Raw genomic sequence first — 27,705 nt, forward strand, 5'->3', positions numbered from 1 at the left:
GCCCTCCCCGCCAGCAGCAGCGCTCGGGCCGCCCTTCCCCTGCCCTCCCCTTCGCAGCGCCGGGGCTCGGGGCTGGCGCGGGGGGCGGCTCCATCCGCGGCTCGGCGGGCGCAGGGCGAGCGGGCGGCGGCGGGAGGCGCCGAGCGCCGCCCCCGGGGACGCGCCGCGCTCCGGCCGGAGCCGCCGCCGCCGCCGCCGCCCCCGGGGCTGCGGTTCAGCCCGCGCCGCCGCCGGGAGCCGGAGCGGAGCGGTGAGTGCGGGACCCGGGGAGGGAGCCGAGCCGGGCCGGGCCGGGGGAGGCAGCGCCCGGCGGGGCGCGCGCACGTGGATGCTGCGGACCGGGGGCTACGCGGAGCCCCGGTCCCCGCCGCGGCTCCGCTGCCACCTGCGGCGGCTGCAAGGGCCCCTCCATCCCCCGCGGGGACAGGGGCTCAGCCCGGGCTCATTGCGGGGTCTCTTGGTCTGTCGCCCTTGGTGTTCTCGGCTCAGATGCTCCGGCGCTCAAACGCACCGTGTCGGTCCTTGGAGCTGGACGTGCCGCGCTCCATCTTCCACCACTCGCCTCTGCCCTCAGCCGCTCCACTCCGGAGAGCCGGGTACCCGCAGTGTCACCGCCTCTGTCACCACGGCCCGTGGTCCTCACAGCCCCGTGGAGCCCTTCTGAGCTCTGAGCACCTCCAGGTGCAGGGAAGGGTCTTGCACGTCTCCTGCCAGTCCTGTTTTCCTCCAAGTCCTGCAGTGTCTCACTCCTTGCTACCCCAGGGCCCTGCTCCCCCTCCATCTCTCTCCCTGCACTGATTTTAGGGCTAGGCAGCTTCTCCTGTCAAAAATCCTGGGGTTGATTTAAATGCAAGTGTTACCAGGGTTGGGCTTTGCAGGGAAATGGAGCAGGCAGCAAATCGCAGCAGACGCGGCTTCGCTCGCAGCTCCAGAATAGCAGCCTGCCTCTTCCTACTCCAAATTCAGCGTACTTTGGTGCCAGTTTCCTAATCCACTTGCAAAGTGGATTGAGCTAAAATCTGCCAAAAGGTGCTCTAATTCCCCGTGCGCTCATCACGCAGAGCAGCTATTGCAGAGGAGCAGCTGCTGGCATGTTCATGTCTTGTTCTGAGCTGGTGTTAGGGATGGAAAAAAAGAGCAAGTGGGAAGCGAGAAGATAACCAAAACAGGCAGGAGCACATGCAAAATATGTGGACAATCAAATGGTGCTTGACAGAGGGCAGAAAGGGGGAAAGGCTCACGGCTAGATGCTGGCAAGTGCTTGTACACGCTGGAATTTGGACCCTCAAACTAGAAGTGCCCGAAGCGCAAGCTCTGGTCCTCAAAGCAAAGAGCCACCAGAGAGCTTGGACTGGGGCTGCGGGTCCAGGATGCTGGATGGCCCTGGGCAAGCAGCAGCTCGGGCCTCTCCGAGCTCCCACTCGCTGCTTGTTTTCGTATCCCAGGCTTGGCTGCAGACGTGGCTGCTCCGCTGTCCCTGCCGCCCGTGTCCTGGTGGCTCCATCGCACTTGGAGCCGTCCACCGGAGTGGCCGCCGGGTTGTCTGGCTGTGGTGCCGCTGCTGAGGGGAGAGTGTTGCAAAGAGCCATGTGCAGGAGGGGAAAGTTCATAGGGATGTCTCCCTCAAAAAAAAAAAAAAGGGGGGGCGGAATTTTACAGCAACTTGCAGGAAGGCAAGTGGCTGCTCATAGCAATATGTTCACATGTGTCTTTAAAGCCAGGGCCAGAATGGGTTGTTGCCCTGAGAAATTTGTAACATGCACAAAACGCTTTGGTTCCTGCCCCTATCCCAAGCCAGGCTGAGCCCTTTTCCCTGCTCAGCGTTCTGCTTGGAGTGATGCCCAGGGGCGGTTGTGCTCTGGCGGGGGGAGTGTTAAAGGGGTGGCTCATGGCTTTTGCATCCCAAAATTCTGCCCTTTGCTTCTGCTTCATCATCCTCCTTGGCGCTGTGGGCTGGAAATGAGGGAACGAACCCCATCCGCCTTCATGCCGCCCCCTGGAAGCATCATGCCTGGGTGGGAAATGGTGCAAATCCTCAAGCCATGGGGCTTTCCTCCTCTCTCACACCTCAACCTCTGCTCAGCAACATATCAGCTACATTGTCCTTGCGCGTTATCTGTTGCTCCCTAAACTAATTGCTGCAATTTCCCCTCCGAGCAGTGCTCCGAATTGCACGTTTAATTTGGAGGCTGATTGCACAGGAGGGCAGCGGTGCCTGGATGTATTTGCACTCGGCATTTAAAGGCTCGGGATCGATGCTGCTGGAGTGGATGTAGCCTTCTCGACTCGTGCGTTTGGCTCGGAGCTTCCTTGACATGACCAGGTAGCGGGTGGCCAATTCCCCACGTTGGGCAAAGGCTGGTGTGGAGTGGATGGAAACAAGTGGCCCTAAAACCCATGAGAGTCTTTGGAAAAGGTAACGAGAGCTGCGCCGGCTCACAGGTGGGGGGGAGAACAGGGATTTGACTTCGGGCCCCAGCGGCTGACTTTTACGGGAGGCTATTTTGGAAGTGTTTATGCGGAGTTTGCCTTGGAAGATGAAGCAAGCGCTTCAGCGGCGCTCAGCTCCCAGCGCTGCCGGAGGCCCCAGGAAAATGCATCCAATGCATCCCCCGACCTGCCGGGACTCTGTGTGGGCCCTGATGCCAGAGCAGGTTTCTGTGTATGCACTGGGAATCAGCACCCCTGCCAGGGAGCAGGGCATGGCAAAATTGTGGAAAAAATACCAATCTGCCCAACATGTCCAAATAGGATGCGTTTGTGTTGCAGGAAACACACTGCTAATGCCCGTGACCTCCTGCGACGCCTGCGGGCGCAGGCCGGGACACTGTCCCTTGGGTGCTGCTGGAACGGGGCCGGGGTCACCCGGGGCTCCACGCTGCTGGTCCCTGTGTGCCTGCCGGGAGCTGCAGCCAAGCCCGCGGCGTGGATAAAAGTGCATGCTGGGGAGGACGTGGCTTTATCCCGGCTCCAGGGCAGCCCGGGAGGAGCAGCTTCCCCCTGGATGAATTAAAAATAGCCACGCAGGGTCGTCACTGTGGTCTCCTACGGTGCTGCTGTCATGCCAAGCTCCTGTCTGTGTGCACCGCGCTTGGCTGAGGGGAAAGCGCCTGTCTTTGCAATCATGTAGAGGTTGTAGAGGTCCCTGGTGTGAGCAAGGGGAATTTGTGGTGCCAAGTGGTGCTTTTTCATGCTACTAAATTAGACCCCGCGCTGCAGGCACCCAAAGGTTCCCGTGCTCCTGGCATGGGATGCTCAGCAGCACCCATCTCCCACTTCCCTGCCAAGGGACCCTTTGCAGACCAGGGGTTTTTGCAGCCACTTTGTGGCTTTTTAGCTTCGGTCAGTCTTGCCAGCACCAAAGCTCCTCGATCAGATCCCACTGCGTCAGCTGAAAGAGCAGCGGGCACCTGCTATAGCGGACAGGAGCAAGCGTGGCCGAGAATGCAGATGACAGAGCCCGTATCAAGGTCTCGGAGGGTTTACGCTTTATTAAGCAACAGTGAGTTCATGGGAAAGGACTTTCACCCGGAGCACCGGTTGCGTCTGCAAGGAAAGGAGACCGGCAACTATATTTAGGCTCAGCCGTGTGATCTGGGGGCTGGGGCCAGAAGGGCCGGCGCATGCAAAGGAGGGGACGTCCTTGTCCCCAGTGGCCCCCTACATCCATCTCCCTGGAATGGGAGGAATGCAGCAGGTCTGCCTTTGTTGGGCTTTATGGATTCTCCTTTTCCCTTTGCCCTTAGTTATTACTGTTTTACCTATGGCATCTTCTCCTTCCCTGCCCAGCTTTTGAGTGGTCCCCTGTGCTCGTCTTGCTGGTGCTGGGGACACACGGTCGCTTCGTCCCCGCCACGGCAGCAGCTCCAGGGCTGCGAGTCGCAGCTCGGAGGTTTATTTTTCCCTAATGTGCGCTTTCATGGCGATGGGTTTTTTTAATAGACCGCTGCTTTACATCGTTGCCTGAGGGTCTTCTCCTTCTCAGCCCTCCCTCCTATTAAAAATTCATCATTTCTCCCAGATCCTGTTCGTAGAGGGAGGTGGGGAGAAATAAAGGCAATTCTTGGAAAGTGAGGGAAAATATTTAAGTCAGAGGAAGCGCATGTTCTTAATAGAAGAACATCAAGAAGAAATATCATTCCTCTGGTCCTCCCTGGTTTGAGCCTGAGCATTTCAGCTGTGCATCTCCTTGCCTATCCCAGATGTGTCCTCCAGGGCTCGCGGGACCCTGCGCTTGCAGCAGTGAACACCCAGTCTCTGCAGTACATAGAGTTCAAAAGTAAAACATCTGCCCACATCTGGGCAGAGCAAGACCTACCTGACAGCGTGAAATACAACCGGGCAGAGAAGGGACCATGTCTACGGGCTGGCATGATGTAGACTGGAGATTCATAGTCTGTAAACTGTCAGGCCAACTAATTGTAGTGCAGGAAAACCAGTAGAAAAGAGGGTGTTTGGCTGTAAAACAGAGTCGAGGGCAGTCCAAAGTTATTGTAAACTAAAGGATGCTTGGAGAAAAGGCATTCCTGATGCAAGATGGAGAATCAAGCCAGGTGCTAAATCAAGTGGGTTCCAAAAGGATTGGGACCAGTGCGGGCATCCAAACTCAACCATCAGAGCAACTGCACTGACTCTGTTAGGTCTATACGGCAATAGCAGAAATTGGGCGTGTGGTTTTGTCTCCCTTTGGTGGGAGAAAGGGAGAGCATGGGAAGCGAGGAGTGTTGAATTTTCAGTGCTGTATTCTTGCTCTGTGTTGGAGCAAGGACAGGAATTGACCCAGTCGCAGATTCTGGTTCTGCACTGAGACCTCCATGATGAGCACCTGTACCAGCACGCAGAGCAGTGCTCCTCTGTGTGGAGCGTCGGGGACACGCTGCCGTCCCTCTGCCCACGCCAGCACGCGCTACCCTGGCTTTGCGTTGGTGCCGTGATGCACCAGGAGGAGCAAAGTGAGAGCACGTTTGGCTCCTGTGTCCCCCGTTACCAAAGGGCCATCAAGTCTTGATTTTCCTCAGGGCTCTGGGCAGCTGGGTGCCATCTCTTCAATAGAGCAAAAATGAGCTATTTTGTATCTTTCCATTTAAATCTCATTTGAAGGAAAGTCCATCTGGGTCCCTTTGTTCTGCCCGTGGGAAAAGGCTCATCTCAGACCAGTTGTCTAAGGCAGATATCCAAGATGAAGACCAACGTGAGGTCCCACTGCTGATCCCTTCAGCTCTAACCCTTTCCCAGCTCCGCAGATCTGCTCTGGATGCTGGGGGACGCATGCTCATTCCCCTAGCATTCAGCTCAAAGTAGCATCCTCATTGCAGGATCTTCAGGCTGCAGGGGACCTGCCCCAGGGCTGCAGGAGCCTTTCCCTTTGCTCCGTAATGCAGAACTCATCCTCTCTTACTCTTGACTCTCCAGAAGTAATTTGGAGCTACTGGAATACCCCAATTTGGCTCTGGGATTTTCACCAGGATGTGACTTTAGTCCTTAACCTACTAATAGGTTGGAGTAGGACCACTGTAATCGAGCAGTAATTAGGGGTGGAAACTGAACAAGACCCTGCAATTGCGAGCTGAAGATAAAGTGACATAAATGACATCTAAATTGTGACCTTTTTTCAGAAGCCAGAATATTAACTAAGTGTGACAAATGGAGGGGAAAAAAAAATCTGCCTGCATTAAGCAACGTGCTCGGGCACATGGCTGACACCGAGATGTAGCCTTTGGTCCCTTGCTGGCTTCCAGGGAAAGGCAGTGTCCTCTATGCTGTTCCCCATGCCAAGGAACACATGGGGGGGCACATGTTACAAAAGTTATTTGCAAGGAAGAAGAGGTATTTCTTGCCTAGGAAGAGGACTAGAAGGCTGGTGAGATGTCTGCTCTACTTGGCATAGGAAGGGAGACTCATCTCTTGGGTACCGAATGATGCTCGCTTACTCGTAGGCAACTTGCCGTGTCTTTTTGGGAGAAAGCTTCATCAGACCTGACCACACTTTGGGGTACCTGAGGGACAAGTTGAGGCTCTTTGACGTGTGTCATTGGGCAACCAATGGTCCTGGGTGTTTCTGGACATCTTTCCCTGGCTGTCATGGCTGTGACTGATGCCTCCAGCACGTCTCCAGTGTATTGGTCCATGAACGTTCTGAAGCTGTTGAGATGAACAGCCCACAACATGCCCGAGTAATTTTGGTTGTTCATGTTTCCATAACTAAAAGGTCAGTCAGCAGCCTGGCCAGCTAGGAGCTTTGACAGTAATTACACTAATGAGCAAAAGTCTTGGGCTTACTGCTTCAAGCTACTTTATCCCAGATCCCAGGGACACAGCGCTGCTCCTGCATGATGGATACAATGAAAGCAGTTCAAGTTTGGACTCAAGGCCAGGCTAGTGGAAGCTAGCGGGTCTTCATGTGGGACTGTGCTGCTGGAAGCACTCGGATTTGTCCTCCAGCTTCAAGCAGCAGTTTCTGCTTGGTGCAATGAGACTGCAGGAGTGCTAGAGAGCTGTGGGCTTGTTGCCTTGGGGTATCAGCTGTGGATTTGCTGTCTTCCTGGGCTTCAGGCTCCAGCCCAATGCTGTATGTTTGTGGCAGGGAGCTCCTGCCACAAAGCAGCAATGGCAACAAACTCGGAATGGGCTGAGTTTCAAGCACCCCAGCAGCAAAAGCACCAAGAGACACTGAGTTTCATGCCAGCCCTTTGGAGGACCAAGCAGCCCCACCAGCAGCCTCCTCACTGTTGGGCTCCAGCCCAATGCTTTATGTTCTTTCCCAAGAAGACCGCACCCCAGAGATACAAGGAAATTATAAGGCAGCACCGTAGAGTGGGGCATGGTCTTCCAAAAGGCAAAAATATCTGATGATTTCAAAAGACATGTATGTCCTTTTTGTCTTTTGACTTTGAGATAGGCTGCATAATTTCCAATTCGAGATGATCGCAGGCTCAGAATCTGCAGTTCATCCTTCTGAACAGAGAGGCTGATCCCATGCATTAGCCAGCGAGAGGAGATTCAATTCCCTGTTCATCCACCTGCATGGTTTTGGGCAAGCTGCTTAAGAAAAGCATTAAAATGCAAGTTTGGAGAGCATAAAGGCCACACAGTGCAGTGTGCTCTGACATTACTAAAACCAGGAGTGTCAGTAAGAGATTTCAGTTTGATATATGAGAACAAAAAGACATTTTTAATCCACTTTATTAGCATGTTCACAGGTCCTATTGCGCAGGTAGTTGAAATCACCGTGCCTCCACAGACAAAAAAACTTAAGTAGCCCGAAATTGAGGTTGCTAAGTGATGTAAGAGTTGCCAAAAATAAATGCCAAGAACATCAGTTGAGACCCCAGTCGTTCAGATGAATGGGAATGAGAGGTTCAAATAACAACTGCGGGGGTTTAATGTGCCAGCACCAGGTGTTCACCCTTACAGCGAGCGTAAATGCCACGCTGTCACGGGGCCTCCTCATTGCAGACAGGACCGCAGGCGAAGGATTTGCAGGGAGCAGAAAGGGCTGCTAAGAGCAGGGAGTTGAGCAGCTTTTGAAAAATCACTGGGTTTGCCACAGCTCGGTTTCAGCACAACTGTGATAAATATATGGGCCCATCCAGTGTACTGGGATCCATAGCGCATTTTGCATCATCTCTGCCTTGTAGCTGAGCCCTCGCTTTCACGAAGGGCCAGCAGAGCTGCTCTGTCATGCTTGGGCTCAACTTTGGCATGAAAATGCCTGAGGGTTCCAGTGGATGCTTCCCTGCAACGCATGAAGATGCACCACACACATGGCCTCTATACGAAACAATACACATCCCTCCCAATTATCACATTATTTTGGCATTACCGAAGCTCCACCCAGTATGCAGCTACCAGCAGGGTGTAACTGGAGCAGGTATTGATGCATCGATGCTGCAAAGGCTGTAATCCCTCAATTGACACGCACTGGCTTAATACTGTAGGCAAAATGCTTGCTGTATTGCATCATATTGTAGTTGCTATGAGCATTGCAAACCCTATCGCCTACACGCAGGCGCTGAGCACACAGTGAGGGCAGCCGAGGTGTTTCTGGGTCATTTGCCTCCATGTGGGGGTTGCTTTGGGTAGCCCGTGCCTTTATTTTAAGCACTGGGTCTTCTTTCGTACTTAGCGTTGTGAATCACTTGCAGACGCATTCGTGCAGCACAAGCTTAATTTTCTGCATGTGTGTCCATGCCACAGACTGCAAAAAGGTAACCCTGGGGGAGGATGCAGTAAACTGTGGAGTGTGTTAGTGGCAATATTGTGATGTTGCGGCAGAGGGACAGCTGGAAAAGGCGGCTGTTCACCACCCCGGAGAACAGTCAAGGCCATCCAGGCGGGCGACAGGAAGGTCTGCTGTTGCCAGACGTGAACTGGACTTGTAAGAATTCTATTGCAACTTGCACGTTGTAATAATTATATTGTAGTAATTATGTTGCAAAATAATCTTATAACTGCAATAATTATACTGCAGCTTGCAAGCAGTATTTCGCCCGCAGCACTCGCCGCCGCAGCCAGCTTTGTCCCGGTGGGCTCTGTGGGGATGGTTTAGGACGGCAGTGTGGCCACCTTGCCTTGGGGCCATCCTTCAGCCAGTGGCCGGGAAGTGTCACCTCGGCCCTGGTGCTTCTTCCCCCCACCCCAGCCGCGTGGTTTTGGCAGGGGCGCGTGTCCCCCGGGGCGGTGGCACGAGGTGGATGTCACGGCTCCCGGAGCACGTTGCCTCCTGCGGCAGCGCCGAGGAGGGGGCACGGAGCAGCTGCCGCCTCCGGCTCTTTGTTAGGGAGGAAGCGCTCAAGTGAGACGTGCGGGAGACGGTCTTCAGGAGGGCAGCGGAGCTGCCATGTGGTGGTGAGAGGCCCTGCTGCTGCTGGGGAAGGACACGGGCTCCTGCCTGTTCGGGAGCTCCTGTCCCCACCGCTGGGCTCTGGCCATCGCTTTTTGGAATTTGGAGGAAACTCTCTGGTTTTTGCTCTGCGGGTAGCATTGACTTTCCAGAGCGATGTTACTTCAGCTGGAGCGCTGTGGCCTCGGGCGTTTCTTCAGGGACAGGATGGACCTCCTGGAAGGAGGTCACCAGGGAAGGTGACCTCTTGTCCTTCTCTGCATGGTGTCCTGATGGAGCCAAGGCCATGAGGAGAGGCCAGGGCAGCTTCAGGACACTGCCCATGCACTGCCCATGCAGGAAGATGCCACCACACCGGGCTCCTGGTCTTGCTGCCCAGGCGCAGGGACATCTCCCGTTAGCGCTGAGGGGGTTGGTACCACATGCTACCAAGTCTGACTGCTGCTTCAGAGCCGGGTCTCCATTTCTCTGCTGTTCGGCTGCAAATCCCTGGGGAAAGCAGCTTTGGCTAAGGCTCCTCAAGTCTTTTCTGAGCAGGGAATTAACCTCCCTGGTTGCTTCTGCCCTTGGGCAGCCTGTGGCAGATGGGAGGGGGCAGATGCAGGGGGGAGCGATGGTGCCTCCAGCCCTGCACGTCGGAGCAAGGCTGCATCTTCCTCCACTGCAGCAGCTCCCGATCTGTAACATCCCTGTGCAGGCATAGCCTAAACAGAACCCTAGGTCTGGGACCATTTATTCACCAGCATGAGCTGGATTCCCCAGCCAAAAAAAAATGAGCAATTAAAATTCCCTCTGTCTTTATTGCAGGCAAATTAAGCTTTAGTCTGATCCAAAGAGTTCAAAATGCTTTAGGAAAGCTGCAGCAAGAGCATTCACTGGAACATTCATATCCTGCAGCCTTTGTGCTGGTCATTGGGGCTGCAAACGCTTCTCTTGCATCCCGGCAAATCCCCGCTGGGTCCCCTTGGATGTGGGATGAGGGGTTGGCGGGGGGCGGTTCAGCCAATAGCACTTTTACTTGCAAAGTCTGGATCGGATCCAAACAGCAGCTGAACAAGAGGGCTCCCAAAAAGCCATCGGGAGGATCTACCAGGGAGGTGCCGCTATTCCCAGGTGGAATTGCTGGCCATGCCGCCCCTCGCTCCACCCCAGTGCCGGCTCTGCTGGCACTGAACTTGGCCGCTCTGCCGTGTGTAAGGGGATCCCGCCGGGTGCAAAGCGCTATATAATTAGGCACCTCGCGGCATCGGGATCACACGTCCGGCAGGAGCGAGGCTAAGGCTGCTTCCTCCCTCTGGGACGTTGCCTGTATGTCATGAACTTGGGCTCGGGGTGTTTTTTCATGCTGGACCCTGCGGTCTGCTAAAGTAATTTGCTGTGTTCTCCTTGTGCAGTTTTATCCAGAGGAGCCGTGGCTGGATGTGCAGGGCGCTTTGCCCTTTAAACCTCTCCACCCTCGGATGCCCCCGCAGAGCCAGATGCCGACGTGGAGCCGGAGCTGCGGAACGGTGAGTGCTGGGGGGCTGCTCGGCCCTCCAAGGGGCTGGGGTGAAACTCAGAGCCTCAGGTGCTTTTGCTGCTGGGGTGCTTGAAACCTGGCTCATTCCAAGCTCGTTGCCATTGCTGCTTCGTGGCAGGAGCTCCCTTCTTCCTCCTGGCAACTTTAAGTGTTCACACCACAGTGCCTGGGGTCAGGGGGTTTATTCCATGCAGCGACCACAAATTTCTTGCTGTGGCCACATCCCCAAATGGAGCGAGGAGTAACATGAGTGACGTGTTACAGATGTTGCAGATGTTCAGTGCCAAGGTTGGTGCAGAGACGGGCTTAGGGAGCCTGGCTTGCATTGCCCCGAGGGGACTCAGGAGCCGAGCTGCACCGAGAGGTTTCACAGGGGCGGACAGGGATTTGGGAGCTGGGCAGCTCAGCCCACATAGACCTGGGAAAGGGCAGGAGTGAAGGCAGAGTTGAGAGGCCGTGCCCTTTCCACGCTGTCAAGGTGCCAGGCCAGGAGGGAAATGATACGGTCTCTCAGGGCAGAGGGACGGTGGCCCCACTCCTGGCACCCAGCAAGGTGACAACCCGCAGCCTTGTGCTGAGCGTTTGCACCCGGGTGCTGCATCCGGCAACAGCTGATGATGCACGGAAAGGTTTGGGATGCAATTGCTGCCCGGCCACAGAAGGGGCGGACAAACCTGCCTGGCCTCAGGTGCTGCTCTGGACACGGGCAATGGGCTTGGAGAGCCAGGATCCAGCTTTCAACCACACTCAGTGTGCAGCCCTAAGCAAAGCCCTGTCTCCATCCTCTCCTGAATCCATCTCTGCCTCCTCTCCAGGGAGGTTTCTGCTTTCTGGGAGCCTTCTGGGGACTGCAGATGGGAAGGGAGATGTTGTCCTGATCCTGCAGCCACAGCTGATGCCCCCAAGCCCCGGTGCTCTGTGCCAGCATGTCTTGCTCCTGAACTGCTCCTGCGCCACGGGAATGGGCTGCGGAGCTGGATTCAGCCCCTGATCTTGCTGCTCTGCATCGTGTGCTGCTTTCTTCCCCATTCCCCCAGACATGGGGGCAGGCTTGGGGGTGCTGGCAGGTGCCGTGCAGTGATTTTGTTGCCTGGATATGCTGGATTCTCCAGAGCACTCAACACTGCAAGGGCATTTCCAGTCCCTGTCGCCTCTTGGCAACTCATTAAAGCAGAGGGAATTCAGTCTTGCTCCTGCCTGGAAAGACGAGGGGATATAATGTGATGTCAAGCACTATTTCACCCCATAATGGCATTTTTTTGCTTTCTTTGCCGGCTGCTCCTGTGATTATAATTGGGATGGCAATAAAATTTTAGATGCAACAGCTGTAGCCAGGTCTTAAAAAATCCATTCAGGCCTGGATTGATGCTGAGCAGAGCCGAAAGGCAGGCGGCTCGGGAGGCTGATGCTCTGCTTGCCCCTTGCCTGGGATTGCTGCTCTGAGCAGGATTTTCCAGGAGAACGGAGGTGGGAGGTCTCCAGCATCCATCCTTCTTGCCATGGGGATTGCTCCCGGAGTCTGTTCGCCTGCGGAAAGCGGAGCGCTCCCGCTGTGGCAGGGCCGTTCCCCATGCGCGGCTCCGTCCCGCATGCTGTCCTCCATACGGACATCTGTCCGTCAGTCTGGCCTGTCAGGCTGTTCATCGTACCCACGGATCCAGCCGTCGGGTCAGATTAACCTCTCCGGAGTGATGCGTCTGCCTCCTGGCCGCAGCCCGTCGGCAGCGCCTGCCTGTCAGCAGCGTGAGCTGCCCTTCCCCGAGCCTCTCCCAGCGCCTGCCTCTCACCTCCATCCCCTCCTTTTCCTCACACCCTCCATCCTGGGCAGCCAAGGCCCAAGCAGTGGGGCTGGCTGCTCCCCAGGATGCACTGAGCACCCCAACACCCTCCTGCCCATGGGCAACAGCTCCCTGTGGGAGCAGCATCCTTCCTTAGGGTCAAACGTGTCCCGTTTGAGCCTCTGGGGAGGCCAGAGGCCAGCCTCTGTTTGCACAGCACTTCAGAGTATTCCGGTGCTTCCGCTAAGGAATTAGCAGCAGACTTCACCAGCAGGGATCCAGTGCAGGCAGCTAGAGCAGAGGCGTCCATCACCTTGGGATGCTGAGTTTATCGAACTAACGGGGATGAGCTGACCTAATGAGGGGTGAAGCACTAGACCAGGTGACCAAAGGAGGCTCTTTGCTGGGGCAAAGCCTGGGAGGAAGCAGCTTCTACTCGGGCAAAATCTGAAATTTCAGGGAAGAAGTTGCCTGGACGCTCTGGCCAGACCCAGGCTGGGCTCCCATTTCCCTTCCTGCCACGAACCCAGGGCGGTTCGGTCCAGGAAGACGAGCGTGGATTTCTGTGCCAGACCGAGTGCTCTGCACGCCCCCAAGCAGTGTCATTAATCAGCTTTTCTGAAAGGTGGATAATTACAGCGTATGCTTTTCTGTTATGATTATTAATCATCCCGCTCCTCTCTTTCATTTATTATGGAGCTGCCTGCAGCGCGCTGCCCGAGTGAGAGGAGTGAAGGGACAGGGACCCCTCCCCAGGGAAGCGTGTGACAATGTGGCACATCCACCCTGCTGCTTGGAGCTGGATACCTCTGCAGGTGATGTTCCCATGGAATAAGATGCTCTGAACATGGCAGGTGTCCCAGCATCGTCTGTGGTCAGCCTGTTCTCCTGCTTCCACTGGGTCCGTCCACCCCGTTCCGCATGACCTTGGGCAAGCATGGCACATGTTTGATAAGTGCCCAGCTTTGGTAGGTGCCCCATCATGGACCATCTGCAGTCTACTGTTGTGAGAGCAATTTCCTGTGTGCAGAAGTGGCCTTGGGAGACTGGCAGGAGTCTTGCTTAGGAGACTGAACGGAGCCGAGATACTCATGTGTGGGCCCAAATTACAGAGGGAGAGCAAGAGGAGAGTTAAGTGGTTTGGAGAAGTCTGTCAAAGCCAGTCAGAGCTGTCTGGAGATGATAAGAGGGAGATAAGCGAGTAGAGAGACCTCCCTTTCAAGAGGGAGGCATGGTGGTGATGGGTTGATGATCTTGAAGATTTTTTCCAACCATAACGATCCTATGATTCTATAAGAAGACAGAGAAGGGAAGCAGTTACAGAGGAAGGAACATTTCCCCTCTTTGATCTACTGATCTTTATTTGCGTCTCTGTGGGGGCAGGAGCTGGTGCCAGGCGCGTATCCCTATTTTCCAAGACGCGATGCTCGTAGCCAGGATACGTGCATGCCTGGCCGCCGTGTCTGCACTTGCCACGGCTGTTATGGAGTTGTGTTTTGCAAATCTCTCAGCAACGTTGCGGAGGGGGACTGTAAAAGAAAACACGACAGATGCCACGGGGATGTTGAGGATCTTTCCCGGGGGTTCAGATTCCCTGTCTCTGCTCCTGGTCCTCAGCCGGATCACGCTATATAAGGGCACCAAGGCTGCAGCAGTGTAAGGAGGGGAGAAATATGAGCATGGCCGAACGTTGAGGCCCTAATTCCATGCAGATGGGACAGCAGGAGGAATCGCTGGGGGACTCCCAGAGCTGCTGAGGCTGTTTATTTGCAAAATGATGGAAGAGAAGGAAGGCAAAAGTTTTATACACTGAGTGTCCTGGACTCTGGCCACCCTCTGAATATACTCCCTGATCCTCACAGCATTTGGTTTCCTCTTCCAACTGGGTGCTCATGGACGAGGATACCACAGTGCCATGGCAGATATGGCCACTGTAAGTCTTTGGCAAACTATCCAAGAAGAGTCTCATCGTACAATACCAGGACCCAGCCTGAGATGGTAACGTGCCTTCAGGAATTAAAAGTTCTCCTTGTGCTGCAGAAACTCACTGGGACTCCCTAGAAACTAGCTCTGGTTGTGCATCTGGGAGGCCATCTCAATGGGAGCCTTTGCTTCCTCCGCCACCAAGGCCACCACGAGCATTATTTTTGTTGGCTTTGGCTGTGGGACCCAGCTGCACCTTTTAATCTTCTGTGCAAAAAGAAGATTTTGCGTACTGCTTGTGCAATTAAAACTTCTACTACCTAAAGTCAAACTCAGTTGGAATATTTTCTTATACATGCTAGGAGAATAACTTGCAGCAAGACATTTGGGCCCAGCTGAAAGCAGAGAGGGTCAAAGTCAGCAATACCATAGTTACAGCATGGACCAACAGTTGTTGAAGTTGTTCAGATTCAGGTCAACTTTGCTGTCAGCAAAGATTTCACAATAACAGTTCAGATTCAGTTGCAGATGGAGTAAAAGGGGACTTAGTCTAGCTCCTTGGGTTGGAATTCGAGTATAGCACCCCACCTTTTCTGCTCCCAGAAGTCATTTTAGAGTTGCTATTCATTTTGGTAAAGAAATAAAGATGCTCATGGAATATTAACTGCCTCCCCAAAGTCCCACTTGCCTATCGATAGGTTCTGCGCTTCATTCTCTAGCACATGCATTGACCTTTAAGGAATGTTTTAAGTTGTGGTCGTATCTAAATGTCTTCTGTCATGGGAGCATCTTGTGGAGATAGAGATTCAGACATAACGTCTATCAAGAAGAAAAACAGATTGCAGCCAGTCTGTGGCTGCCTGCGCAGTATTGACTTGTCCACATGCTCAAGAATCACGAGGTTGTCTCTAAAAATAAGCAGTGACTTCTTTTGAGTTTTTTCCTTGGTGTCCTAGCTCATTAGGGAATCCTTTTTTCTGGGTTTTTTCAGCAGTCGTGAAGACTGGGAGTTTCCATGTGAAAGGGAAGAGGAGTCTCCTGTGTGGTCATGGTTGTTGAGAACATTGGTCATGGGTTTTGCTAGGTAGAAAGTGTAAAACTTGGCTCTGTTGAAGGCTTGTGCAGTCTTATTGCTCTAGCATCGTCTTGGCTGGCCCCTAGACCTGGGGCTGTTTAGCAGGGGGAAAGTCATAAGATGCTGCAGCTGTCACTCACCAAAATAACTCACTGCTATATAAGGTTTTCATGTTTTTAAGCGGTCCCTTTAAGTCATGCTTAGGGGCATTTTTTGCAGTGACCCAGGAGGAATGTGTCTCCTCTACAGCCATCTCTGATTTCATGCTTTCTCTCCCTGTTTCTCTAAGTTGTCAATAAAATATGCCTCTGTCTGAGCAGTTTCAAGTGGGCTGTGATCCCCTTAGTTTGGGACAGGCAAGTCTCGTGTGTTAAGCGAGAGCATCCAGAACAGTTCTCTGCCAGGCACCAAGCAGAAATGCTTTGGAGTTTGCTTGAAGGGTTCCCTGGCCCGGGAAGGTGAAGGAAAACAGGAGAGGGAAAAGTAGCCAGGTGGGATGGGCACCTCTTTTAAATCTTAGAGAAGCTTTTGCCCAAATGAATCTCCCAGCCAGATGAGATGGCAGAGAGAAGTGAGAAAGGAGAAGGAAATTGTGTCAAGGAAGATGGGAATTGTGGGTACGGAGTAACTGCAGGAGGTGTGAAGCTATCTGACCCCACTGCCACAGCTGTCACCTTGTTCTTGGATGCTGGACACCTGTGTAATGGTTTTCCTCCAAGAATCACCAAGATCTGCATGTTCTGTGAGCAGATGTGTTAGCAGAAACTTCCTTGCTAAGGTAGGCAGTGATGTTCGTTCTGTCCGTCTTCTGCAGGAACCAATGTGGTGCCTCCACTGGGCGAGTCCAGAGGAGAATCCAGGAGCTCCAGGGCTGTCCAAAAGGCTCTTCCAGTCTGCATGCTGCCTCTCAACTTTGGTTTTCCCCCTTTGCTCTTCTCCCTTTCCCTTCAGCATCGCACCTGCCCAAGCTCTCTTCTCTTTGTGCAGGCAGGCGCAGCCTGCAAATGAAATGACCTAGAAAAAAAAACAATTTCTGGAGGCGCAGAGACAGGAGAATTTGTTTCCCAGCCAGATTCTGATAGGATTAGGAATAATTCTCTGTTAGATAATTCTCCATTAGATTTGGTGATTGATTTTCTTCCTTTCTACCCCCAGTGCTCTCCCACTCTCTGCTTCGGCTGGGTTATTCTCATGCTCCGTTTACTAATTGCCTGATCATTCTCGTCTCGGAGCAACACACAGGGAAAATCACTGGCCTCCTTCGACCCTCTGAGCTTTCTGTCTTTTTGCCTTGTGTCTCCGCTCTGATTTTATCTCCTCCACTCCCCAGCATAAGTGGTGTCATTTCTGCTGCTCTGCTCAGGTGCAGAGACCTGGTCCTACCCAGAGCTTTTCACCAAGCGGGGAAGGATGTCAGGTCACGGGCACAGGAGAGACAGTGATGGGAAAGAGGAACATTTGCAACCACCTTGCCCAAAGCTAGAGGCTGCAGGAGGGTTGGGAGGCTCCGTTTAACGCTCAGCGCTCGCACGCAGGCAGCAGATAGATTACAGTCCGTAGCTACGCGTGACATCTCCTATCTCGGTCTGTCATCAGTGTTAGTAGATGGCACACGGCTTCCTAGGGCTTTTAATTAAGAAGAGAACATGACCAGGAAATGGTAGACAGCACAAGAAGCCATGTAGCAAGTGCATGGAAAATTAGCTTTTTTTTTTTTTTTTTTTTTCTCCAGTGCTGTGATACAGTATCATATTAAAATAAATTTGCTGTGAATTTGTCCTACACTGGTCTGTGTTTAGGGGGAAGCAGACACTGGTGTGAAGTATCAGTGTTACTGGCATTACATAGGGGCTAGGACATAGGGTAAAACCCCTGGGACATAGGGTAAAATGGAGGAGAGAAGCAGAGCTCCTTTCGGAGCCAGGAGGGTATTCCTGGCTCTAGGAAGGCTCTGCCTGGAGTCTATCCAGGGCGGTCTGTACCCACCAAGACTCTTGTGCCACGTGCATGCAGCAAGATGGGGCCGCTCACATGCTGCAAAGCAGGGCCGGGACCCTCTCCGATGGGGTCGAGATCAGGACTGCTTTGGTTTCTGGCCCTGAAAGCAATATCACAGCCACTGGGGAGGTATTTGCTGGGCCTTTGCGGAGATGAAACTTCTCTATAGGGCAGGAAAGGCGGTGAGGGGTATGGAGTAGAGGCTTGAAGGCAGAAGGAGACCTCGGAGCAGATCCAGGGCTTCCTTGGAACGCTGCAGTGGGTTGCAGACAGGCAGCAGTGTGCCATGCAGCATGGTGCCTGAGGCTGTTGCAAGCTTTAGTGTCCCAGCAAGAGCCTGTTTTGAGGATACTATTAGCTATATGCAGTGGTGAGGAAGGAAGAAGGAGATGGATTTGGGAATCTAATCGGAAAAGAGAGAATACAGGGATGGGGTGTAGGGCGATTACAAGAGCAGCAGCAGAATTGTTCTTCTTAATCCTTACCCACACACATCTTCCCCTTGGGTGCAGAGCTAGGGTCTCATGCCGGTGCTCAGCACTCAGCCCAAGCAGGGAAGAAGTGGTGCTGGACCAGGGATGGAGCAGACAGAGGTGCAACATGAAGTGCATCTATTGCCTCTGGGCTTCCCAGGGGCATTTCTGGAGTTGGGGAAGGTCCACGTCACCTTCAGCTCCCCATTCAGAGCTGAGCTCTTCATCTACTCCAGTGGCACATGCTTGTTGGGTACAAGTCTTCCTCTAGCAGGTCAGCTGCTCCTCTGATGCTCTTGAATGAAGATGGGAGTTGGGGGGCAGGAGATAAGTGTACTGGAGGCTCTTGTGCCTTGGATCCTTCTGGCTTGACTCTGCTGCCTTATTAATGGAGATCTGGGGGATGCTGAGGGGCTCCCTACAGGCTCCCTTCCCCTTGGAGTGCAGGTGCCTGGGAAGGCATCCGTCCCTGCTGCCCATCTGGGCAGGGCTGCTTCTGTCCTGCTCTAATCCCTGGAATCTCCCACGTGCTTCCCTGCCCGGATTTGCTAAACTCATTCACTTTGCAGAAGTGAATGACCTGGAATTGGTCACGTTTGCATTAATATCTTGGTGTGATAAAGCCTCCTGCCATAACATCTGCTCTGTTGCAGCTTGCAGGCTTTAGCCTTTGCAATTCACCCCTTTAAAGGGAACCTGCATTGAAGACTTCAAACGCAGGACAGAACCATGTCCCCTGGGGTGGAAATTCTCAGCATGTTTCAGCTTGCAGCATTTTACCTGAGCCTCTTCTGAAGAGCCTCTGGGCTGGCTGCAGGTGGACCTGGAGTCCATGGACTCTCTATGTCTATGATGTGCAGCACCGCCATGACCAAGGGCAGAGCCAGGATGCTAAAGGCATAGTCTGCCCCCTCGCAGAAAAAAATCAGGTCTGGTCCCTGTGTGGGTGTCAAGACAGAAATCTGAGCACAGAAGGAGGTCCCACAGGATCCTGTAAATGTTTGGGAGCACATCACCTCGTGCCTTCCTCAGCTAGCAATGCCACCAGGATGCTAGGGAGGGACCTGCTTGCAGTGGGCTTTGGAAGCTCCTAGGTCCCATCCTTGCAAGGTCTGAAAGGGCATAAACACCAGCTAAATTATGAATAACCCCTTGTCACTCCACAGCAGCTAAGACTTCTATAGAGATGGGAGTAAAGCAAAGTTAGGAAGGGGAATTAAGGGCTTGTTGGCCAACATACTCAGGAGAGACGAGGAGAGACAATGTTACCCCACCACAATGAGAGCCTGGTGAGCTTTTAAAAACTCAACCAGTCCCTAGGTGCAAATATTCCCACAAACAACCTAATCTCCCCCTCTTCCCATGGCCAAATGCCACCTCAGCCCATGTGCAGAGCAAACGGGTGCAGCGGCACCAGAACAACCCATGCGATTCCCCCCAAGGCATCCCAGCAAATTGCTGTCCTTGGGGAAATGGGGCCAGATGAACTGGCTGGAGAACCATGTTGACTTTGGGATGGAAACCTTTGAAGTGGAGCTTTTTGGCGAGGTGCAGCCAGAGCGTGTGCCAGCCCACAGCAGGTCCCCAAAGAGGCCGTATTTACGTGCAGATTGTGCCTCTACCGAAGCCTTTACCACAGCAGATGGAAATGGGAACATGAAGGGCCTCTCTGGTCCCCTCCTGCCTGGGGACAAACAGAGGGATTATTCTGCGGCAAATGAGGCAATGAAGGCCAGGAAGGAGAGTTTCCAAGCAAGCCTCGGTGTGCTTCTGTGTGTGGAGAAAGTAGCCATCCAACAGCACATCCCAGCTCCGAGCACGTTGCAGCTGAGCTATAGGAAGAGCAAGACACCAGCCTGGGCTTTCTGCTATCTACAAGAAGCAGTAGCCATCAGCCCTTGAGCGTTCAGGCCCCTATTGATGGATGACCTGAGATCTAAGATGCTCTTTTGGTAGCATCTGTCCTTGTGGGTCCAGAGGAGAAGCAGAAAGGAGCCAAATTCTGGCCTGGTGCTTTAGCCCGGGGCTGATGATCTTGGCTGGCTTTCCTGTACCAAACTGTGAAGTCCCTTGAAGGTTTCACTAAGGGCTTGCTTGGAGATCTGGGAAAAGATGTAGGTATTTGGCACAGCCATCCTCTGCCCAAAGCTTGTGCCAGCAGCAATGCATGGTTTGAGTCCCACATGAGCCATCAAGCCTATTTAATGCAACCAGATCCACGTTCTTGTTAATCAAGATCTCATCTAGTTGATACTCTGGGACTGGGAATACGTAGAGCTCTTGCTGACAGATGAGTCCGGCACTCTCCCATTAACATTCCCAGCAAGCTCTCAACAGGTCACAGCCAGGGCACATATCCTTCCCCTCGTCACTTGGGCAGTGAATGACTCATTTTACACGGCCTCTCCATCTGACTGGGAAATCCAGCCAAAGCCACAGCACTCGAGATGATTGGGAAGTTTCATCTGGGGCAACAGCCTCGTACCAGGGTGTTCATCACAACCCAGGACACGCGTTGAAGAGGCTGCCATGCTTATGCATAGACCACCAGCTGCCGATGATGTAGCGACGCAGCGTTTATTTTGCTGTCTTATTGGCAAGCAAGCAGGCTGATAATATATTAATCAATCTGTTATTCTCCTCTGCAGCCTCAGCATTTTGAGAATGAGCCTTTCCAGAGCACCTGGGGTCTAGGCATTGTTTCTCCCCCCTCATTTGCTTCCTTCCTACGGGGGGATTTCTCCGTGCTCCTCTGGGGTTCTTCCATTCCACAAGGACCTTACTGGACTATGGCCCACGATGGGCGCTGCTAAACACCATAGCCTTGGGAAAGCTTTAGCAGCTTGCTGTATCGACAGCCTTGGTTTAGAGCACCTCACCTCCTCCTTGGTGCTCCCAACTTCCCCAAGCAGCTTCCTGAGAAGGAGGAATAGCAGGTGCTGTGTTTTAAACAAAATATATTTTTTTTAAAAAAAAAAGAAAGTCTGAGCTGTTTTGAATTCTGCAAGTAAAGGGAAGACTAAAACATGACATTGCTTTGACTGAAGTGCTTGCACTTGCATGATGCTAAGAAAGAAGAGCCTAGAAATGTCATATTCTGCCTGTTTTCTGGCCTTTCTTAAGAAAAGAAGTCATTGAAGAGGACCAACTCTTGAAGGAGTTGGAAGCGCTGAGTATTTGTCACCAAAGTAGCGTTCATTTAAAAGGGGAGGGAACCTTGTGAACCCTTTTTTAATTAAAGTGATGATGCAAAGGAGCAAAAACCCATCTGCAGACCTGGACAGATATTCAGCTAACGGATCATTTGCAAGCCAAGAAATATGAGACCAGCAGTTTCTCCTGCATGCTGACCTGCATGTCTCAGGAAATATTGTGCTGTCGGTGACTGAGACGAAGCAGAGTCGATGACAATATGTCATGGAAGGGATGAGGATTGCTCTCCAAGGTGGACCCTCAGGTCCTTGGGGCACAGAAGTTAAATGGCCAAATGCAGATCCCTGCTTTTTGCTGTTTATCAAATCTATGGCCTCCTGTGTGTGGTGGGGTCGTGTCTGCACTGTGCTATAAACCCTGAGCCTTGGAGTTTTCCTGGCTTGATTCCTCATCCCTGTGTGCAGCGGGTGTGTTATTTTTAAAAATAAATTAAATGCGGAGAAGAGCCTCTATCTAGGCCTTTGAGTAGCGTCTTAATTGGCGTTGCTCCCCAGGGACCAGGCAAGCCCTGGAGAATGCCGTAATATCAGAATAACGAGCTATTAATAAATCATGCTGCTCTCCTCCACTTGGATCTGCTGGATGGGATCTCGGAGCCCCCAGTTAAGGCAACTGGCGTCTGTGCGGCTGAAAATAGCCCTGGGGGTGAGATGTTGTCATGCTGCTTCTGGATGTCCTTATGGATGAACAGGGACAGAGCAAGATGGGTGCCCAGGCAGTGCACCTGGTATTCGCCCAGCGTGGGCTTCGATGAGACCCTCAGGACGGCGTCCTGCTCTCCTGGGTGCCCGTGGGACAGGGCTGCAGGGCCTGGCAGGGTCTTCTGCTCCGGTGCCTGGGGCAGGAAGGACAGCGCAGGAGCCTCGGCTCTCGCTCGCATCGCTGCCTTCGGCCGGGTAAAATAACCCGAGCACGTTCGTACCTTTGTTTAGAGGATCAGGTGGCCAAAGTAGTAACCAAAAGTGGAGTGTGGTTACAGAGGGCTCATTCATTATGAACGCGACAGCTTATTTGTAAGTGCACCGGTGACTGTTCGGAAAGGAGAAGGAGCCTTTTAAGCCCAGTGGAGAAATTTAAGTTGGAAACACAGAGCTGCAAAGCTCTCCCAAACTCCTAATGGCTCTTGACATGGTTGAGAACAGGCTCCCATGAGGCAGCGTCTTGGAAAAGCAACGGCAGACACGAGTCACGCACGACCCGTGCGTCGCATGGGACCCACAGACTGCGTGTGCTGTCAGACCCGCAGTGAAGCTTCCCGTGAGCCACAGGGTTTGCACGGGTGGAGGGGAGCTAGGAAGAGCTGCATGAGGCTGTTTGCATCGTTTCCAGCTGCATGTCCTGCTGCGGTGCCAGAAAGACCCAGGAAGCTGCTGCTGCCAAACGTCACCTGCCAGTGGAGCGTTGTGGCAGCAGTGACGGGTTCTCTGACCACGGCCAGTCGCCTCGCAGGGAAACCTGCTTCAGCATCCAGCCTGGCTCTAAATCCTTTCCTTGCTGCCTGCAGCTGTGTAAAAAATCATAATGCGTTCCCCCTTCTGCTTGATTTGCTTAAAGAGAAAGGGAGATGTGGTGAAATTAAGGCACAGAAAAAAGCCTTTAAAAGATAATCTCCTGGGCCTCCTGCATTGCACTGAGCAGTGCATTTATTGCCAGGGAATTGCTCAGCTTGGATAATAGGATCAGGGCTGGAAATTGGCCTCTGGGATTGCATCCTTCGCTGCAATGCAAGCACAGAGGGCTGGAAATGTCCCTGCTCTGCAAGGATATCCCTGATATCAAGCAGCCCCATTGGGTCAAGAGAGTCTAATGTCCTGATGCAGGTGCTGGTGGTGTCTGGGCACCAGGGAGCGGGGTGCAAGGTGGGTGCTGGGTGCTGGCTCAGAGGTGAGCAGGGGTGTGAAGATGTGCATCGTACACTCAGGTTCTCCAGCTGTGGAAAGAGTGCGAATGCAGAACCATCCAGTCACAGCAGGACCTCCTGGACCCAAGTCTAGTTGGAGAAGGAAGGTAACGGGGCATCTTTCTTATCCTTAATGGACACTGTGGTCCATGAACCTATTGGAGATGTTTCTCCTGGGCTGAGGAGTGCAGGAACGGGCCCAGATTGAGCTGGCACCGACACATGCTCTCTTGTGCCGGCTGCTCCTTCACTCACCTGGGGCTGTCCAGGGCCCTGGGCTGTGACCGATGCTCCTGTGCTGCTCCCACTGCCTGATGTCACCCTCGGAGCAGCACTGCCGCGTGCCCTGGGGGCCACCTCAGAGCTATCAGGAAGCTCCTAGGCAGTTTGGCAGCTCCCTGCTGCCTCTCTGGCCATGGTCATGACCACCCAAGGGTGCCCAGCACCCTCCCAGGATGGTGGCGCAGGGCTCATGGGAGGGTTTTGCGGGTCTCCGTCTCTCCACGGGACGTGTTTTAGAGATGCTCTGTCCAGGGCAGCAGAGTGGCTCCCAGAGGGGATGACGGACCCTTCATCAAGTGTGTGGGGAGTTACCTGCTCTGGAGTGCAGAGAGCGCCAGAAGGCAGCGAGCAGGAGGCCTGGGAGAGGCACCGGGTCCTGCCCTGCTGCACCACCCCGGGCACGTCTGCATTTCGGGAGCTGTACAAGCCCAAGGTGAGAAAAGGGGCAGGGGATGCACAGGCGAACACAGCAGGGCTCTCTTCATACCCCTACTTGGCCCAAAAATTCCTGAACATGAGTCTGGCCTCACTTTACTCCCATGCCAGATTTGCTACAGCTTTTGATAGGAAAGACCAGCACTGGCACTGGATGGGTTATCAAAATATGACTAATAGGGAAGGTGGGCAGAGTGAAAGCATTAGTAAATGGAAGGTGTCAGCAGCTAGCTTTGTGTTGCTTTTGATGAAACTGTCTATAAAACTGCTTTAAATTGCCTTAAAAAAAAGCTACACCAGGAGGAAAGGCAACAAGCCGGGTTTTTTTTTTTTTTTCCCAACCTGACTTTCATTCTAAAAATATCAACTCCCATCGCTGAGGTACCAGCTTTTAGCGGGGCTGGAAGCCGGAGGCAGCTGGCCGCATCCCGCCGAGCTCAGGCTCCAGCATCGCTCGTGCTCAGCCCAAGAGCCTCTCGGCACCGTTCGAGGCAGCGGGATGAGATTAAACCACCGGCAGCTCGTGCTGAGTGGAGCCCCGCAGTGCCCCAGGCTGGGGTCCAAGGCGGCCGGCGGTGGGAGTGGAGGCATCACGTCCCAGCCGCATCAGTGAAGGGGGCGAGGGCCGTCCCCAGCCTCCAGATGAGCCCTTTCCACCTTGTCCATCCCCCGTACGCAGCTGCAGGGATGTCCCCGTCTTGCTACGGGGTCATTTCAGGGCTGTCCCAACCTCTGCTCCTTGCGTCGCTCCTGCCATGTCCAGTCCCTGGGACGTTCTCCGCCTGCTTGGCAAATCCCACTCCTGGCTTGGCAGTTTTACTTCTCATTCCCATCATCTGATTCATGCCCAGCACCATCCTGGGGTGAGAACACTGCAAGAAGGGCAATGAGGAGCCATGTTGCTGCTGGAGTCCTTAGCAAGGCTCCCTAAATACCTTTCCGAGTGGGTCAGTCTTGGAAAAGGGATGGAGGGCTCCCATTTATTCAGGTGCTTTAGGGTAGTTTCTGTATGGTTCTTCCACAACTCAGAGCTGGGCTGAGGTCTGCCAACCTCATTCCATAGCTGAAATACATAGCTAAGACCAACTTAAGCAGCCATCTCCTCCTTCTGCCTTGGTTTCCCTTCTTGCAAAATAAGGGAGATGTTGGCTGTGGATTGGTGCCAAACGTGCCAGTTCTGGCTACGTGTGGCAGATCCCTGATGGCAGGAGATGGGCAGGAGACACCACCAGGACACATGGTGACAGGCAGATGGTCCACACTAGGACCTGCCCAGCCACCATCTATGCACTGAGTTAGGCTTTACAGGATTTCATGCCACAGCTCCCAGCAAGGCTTGGGGGAAGGAGGGAAAAGAGAGCAGTGAGGAGGAAAGCAGAGAAAAGGGAAACTGGTGGGAAAGTGCTAATCCCCCCGAAAGGAGGACAGCGGTCATTGAGCCACGAGGCTGGTGTATTACAGTTCCAAAGGTCGGTGTTAATCCATAAGCTACAAAGATTGAAGTTTTTTAATCTCCGCTCTGCCAAGGGTGGCTCCAAGATGCTGAGGCCAGAGGGCCACCCTGTACGTGTGGCTGGGAGCATCTCTCGTCCCACAGGACATCATGTCAGCAGGACGGTCTGCACCTGGAGGAAGGGACCACGGCAGAGAAGGATCTGTGCCACCAGCCCAGATACCTCTGTGGCCACCACGGGGTGCAAAGGAGGCTGGCTGTGCTGAATCACAAGTTTGCAGAGTCTCAGGCTGCTTCTCTTTGCTCCTAAGATGCCCTCAGGTCTCTGGCTTGGTCCAGGGTGGCCAGGACAATGCTAACACCATTTTTGGCTTTTTCACCACAACCAGGCGTTTTGAGTCCCCTCTTATCCCAGGATGCTCTCATGAACATGTGCATGGTCTCCTTTGCTCACATCATAGGCGCATGTGCAAGAGCTGCCTTCCACCCACCAGAAACGTCACGGATGCAGCCGCCTCCATCCGCAGGCTCTGGGGACACCTCATCCGGCAGCGCTGCATAGCTGAGTGCTAGCCTGGTTTACTCCAGGAGAGCAGCACTTTCCCGGAGCAATGGGTGCCGTCCATGGCGACGGAACTAGTGTGAGATACAGACCTCCAGCCTTGTATGCACTTGCAAAACTCTGCCCTTCCTTCTTCAGTTTCCCTTTTTTTTTTTTTTTTTTTTTTTTCCAAATGGCATGCGCTGATAGTGAGGCTTATTTATCCTGATTGCTCATACCACATCTCTTGTCCTTCCAGGTGCATGCGAGCATGGTAGTGTGCCCATAAGACCATGCTCTACACAATGACATATTGGCTCCCAGTCCTGGTCCTCCACCTGATCTTCCCGAGAACTGCCCCAGCCTGCCCGGCTCGCTGTGAGTGTGCCCCTCAGATCAAGTCGGTCGTGTGCCATCGCAAACGGCTCACCGCCATCCCCGAGGGCATCCCCACTGAAACCAAGATCCTGGAGCTCAACAAGAACCGCATCCGCTGCCTCAACCCCGGTGACCTCTCCCCGTACCCCTTGCTGGAGGAGCTTGATTTCAGCGAGAACATCATTACCAATGTGGAGCCAGGCGCCTTCAGCAACCTGTTCAACCTGCAGACCTTGCGGCTACGAGGGAATCAGCTCAAGCTGATCCCCACAGGAGTCTTCACCAAGCTGACCAACCTCACCCTCCTGGACATTAGTGAGAATAAAATTGTCATCCTGCTGGACTACATGTTCCAGGACCTGCGAAACCTGAAGAGCCTGGAGGTAGGTGATAACGACTTGGTGTACATCTCCCAGAGAGCCTTCTCCGGGCTGCTCGGCCTGGAGCAGCTGACCATCGAGAGATGCAACCTGACCTCCATCTCTGCGGAGTCACTATCCTACCTCCAGAACCTAGAGGTGCTCCGGCTCCGACACCTCAGCATCTCTGCGCTGGAGGACCAGAACTTCAAGAAGCTCTACAACCTCCTGCAGCTGGAGATCGACAACTGGCCACTGCTGGAAGACATCTCCCCAACCAGCTTCCAGGGTCTGAACCTCACCTCTCTCTCCATCACCTACACCAACATCACAGCTGTGCCCACAGCTGCCTTGAGGAACCTGGTGTACCTCAGGTACCTGAACTTGTCCTACAATCCCATTAGCACTGTGCTGAAGGGCTCCTTTAAAGACCTAATTCGGCTCCAGGAGCTCCACATTGTGGGTGCTCTCCTGGTGTCTGTGGAGCCACAGGCTTTCTCTGGCCTGAGACAAATCCGTCTCCTCAACCTCTCCAGCAATTTCCTCTCCACGCTGGAGGAGAGCACCTTCCACTCTGTCAACACCCTGGAGACGCTGCGTGTGGACAAGAACCCGCTCGCCTGTGACTGCCGCCTCCTCTGGATCCTGCAGCGACGGAAGACGCTCAACTTTGACGGGCAGCAGCCCATGTGCTCCTCACCACCCGAGATACAGGGCAATGCCCTGCGCGACTTCCCGGACTCCATACTCTTTGAGTATTTCACCTGCCAGAAGCCCAAAATAAGGGATCGGAAGCTGCAGCACATCACGGCCCGGGAAGGACAGTCTGTCTCCTTCCTATGCCGGGCGGACGGGGAGCCAGACCCCTCCATCGTGTGGGTGTCCCCCCAGCACCGCATGATCACCACCAGAAGCACGGGGCGGGCGACCGTGCTGCCGGGGGGCACGCTGGAGATCCGATTTGCCCAGGTCCAAGACAGCGGCACCTATATCTGCATCGCCAGCAATGCCGGAGGCAACGATACCTACTTTGCCACCCTGACGGTCAAGGGGCATCCGGCCGATGGCTCCCCATATGCAAACCGGACTTTGTACCTCAGCGAGTTCAACGACACCTCCCACAATGACACACAAGTCTTCTTAAAGTTTACACTGGACCTCAAGACCATCTTGGTCTCCACGGCCATGGGTTGCATCACCTTCCTCGGGGTGGTGCTCTTCTGCTTCCTGCTCCTCTTTGTGTGGAGCCGAGGCCGGGGGCAGCACAAGAACAACTTCTCCGTGGAGTACTCCTTCCGTAAGGTGGATGGCCCCACCACCACCACAGGCCAAGGAGGAGCCAGGAAGTTCAATATGAAGATGATCTGAGCCTTTCTAAAGGAGAACCATTGTCTGATGTCCATCCCCAACCATAGTAGCCGGTGTGGCCGGAGCCGGGGTGGGGAAGACAGGCTTGGGAGCATCCTTTCCTTGTTTTCCAGTGACATCCGTGTCCCCTCCAGCGGGTTCGCTCCGATGATGCTGGCTGAGGATCAC

The 27,705-nt window shown here is 53.8% G+C and overlaps 2 protein-coding genes across 3 annotated transcripts in view; both read left to right on the plus strand.

The window, feature by feature from the left end:
• Positions 1 to 12,108, plus strand: part of LOC148594350 (uncharacterized) — a 34,250-nt gene extending 22,142 nt beyond the window's left edge. Inside the window, exons 7-8 of the mRNA XM_088526824.1 lie at positions 10,237 to 10,350; positions 12,076 to 12,108. Of these exons, the coding sequence (XP_088382950.1) occupies positions 10,237 to 10,350; positions 12,076 to 12,108 (147 nt within the window). The remainder of the gene's footprint in view (positions 1 to 10,236; positions 10,351 to 12,075) is intronic.
• On the plus strand, positions 183 to 27,626 carry LINGO3 (leucine rich repeat and Ig domain containing 3). Of its 2 annotated transcripts, none has more exons than XM_088526782.1 (2): positions 183 to 250; positions 25,692 to 27,626. In XM_088526782.1, exon 2 carries the CDS (start codon positions 25,726 to 25,728, stop codon positions 27,535 to 27,537), a length of 1,812 nt encoding a protein of 603 aa, XP_088382908.1. In that variant the 5' UTR covers positions 183 to 250; positions 25,692 to 25,725; the 3' UTR covers positions 27,538 to 27,626. The 2 variants fall into 2 exon arrangements, with proteins under 2 accessions (XP_088382908.1, XP_088382909.1); XM_088526783.1 differs by lacking the exon at positions 183 to 250 and adding an exon at positions 10,319 to 10,350.
• The last annotated feature ends 79 nt before the right edge of the window (positions 27,627 to 27,705 follow it).

The sequence above is a fragment of the Tinamus guttatus genome, unplaced genomic scaffold, assembly GCF_059628265.1.
Source record: "Tinamus guttatus ecotype Peru unplaced genomic scaffold, ASM5962826v1 Tinamus_guttatus_pri_ptg000254l, whole genome shotgun sequence".
Taxonomy (NCBI): domain Eukaryota; kingdom Metazoa; phylum Chordata; class Aves; order Tinamiformes; family Tinamidae; genus Tinamus; species Tinamus guttatus.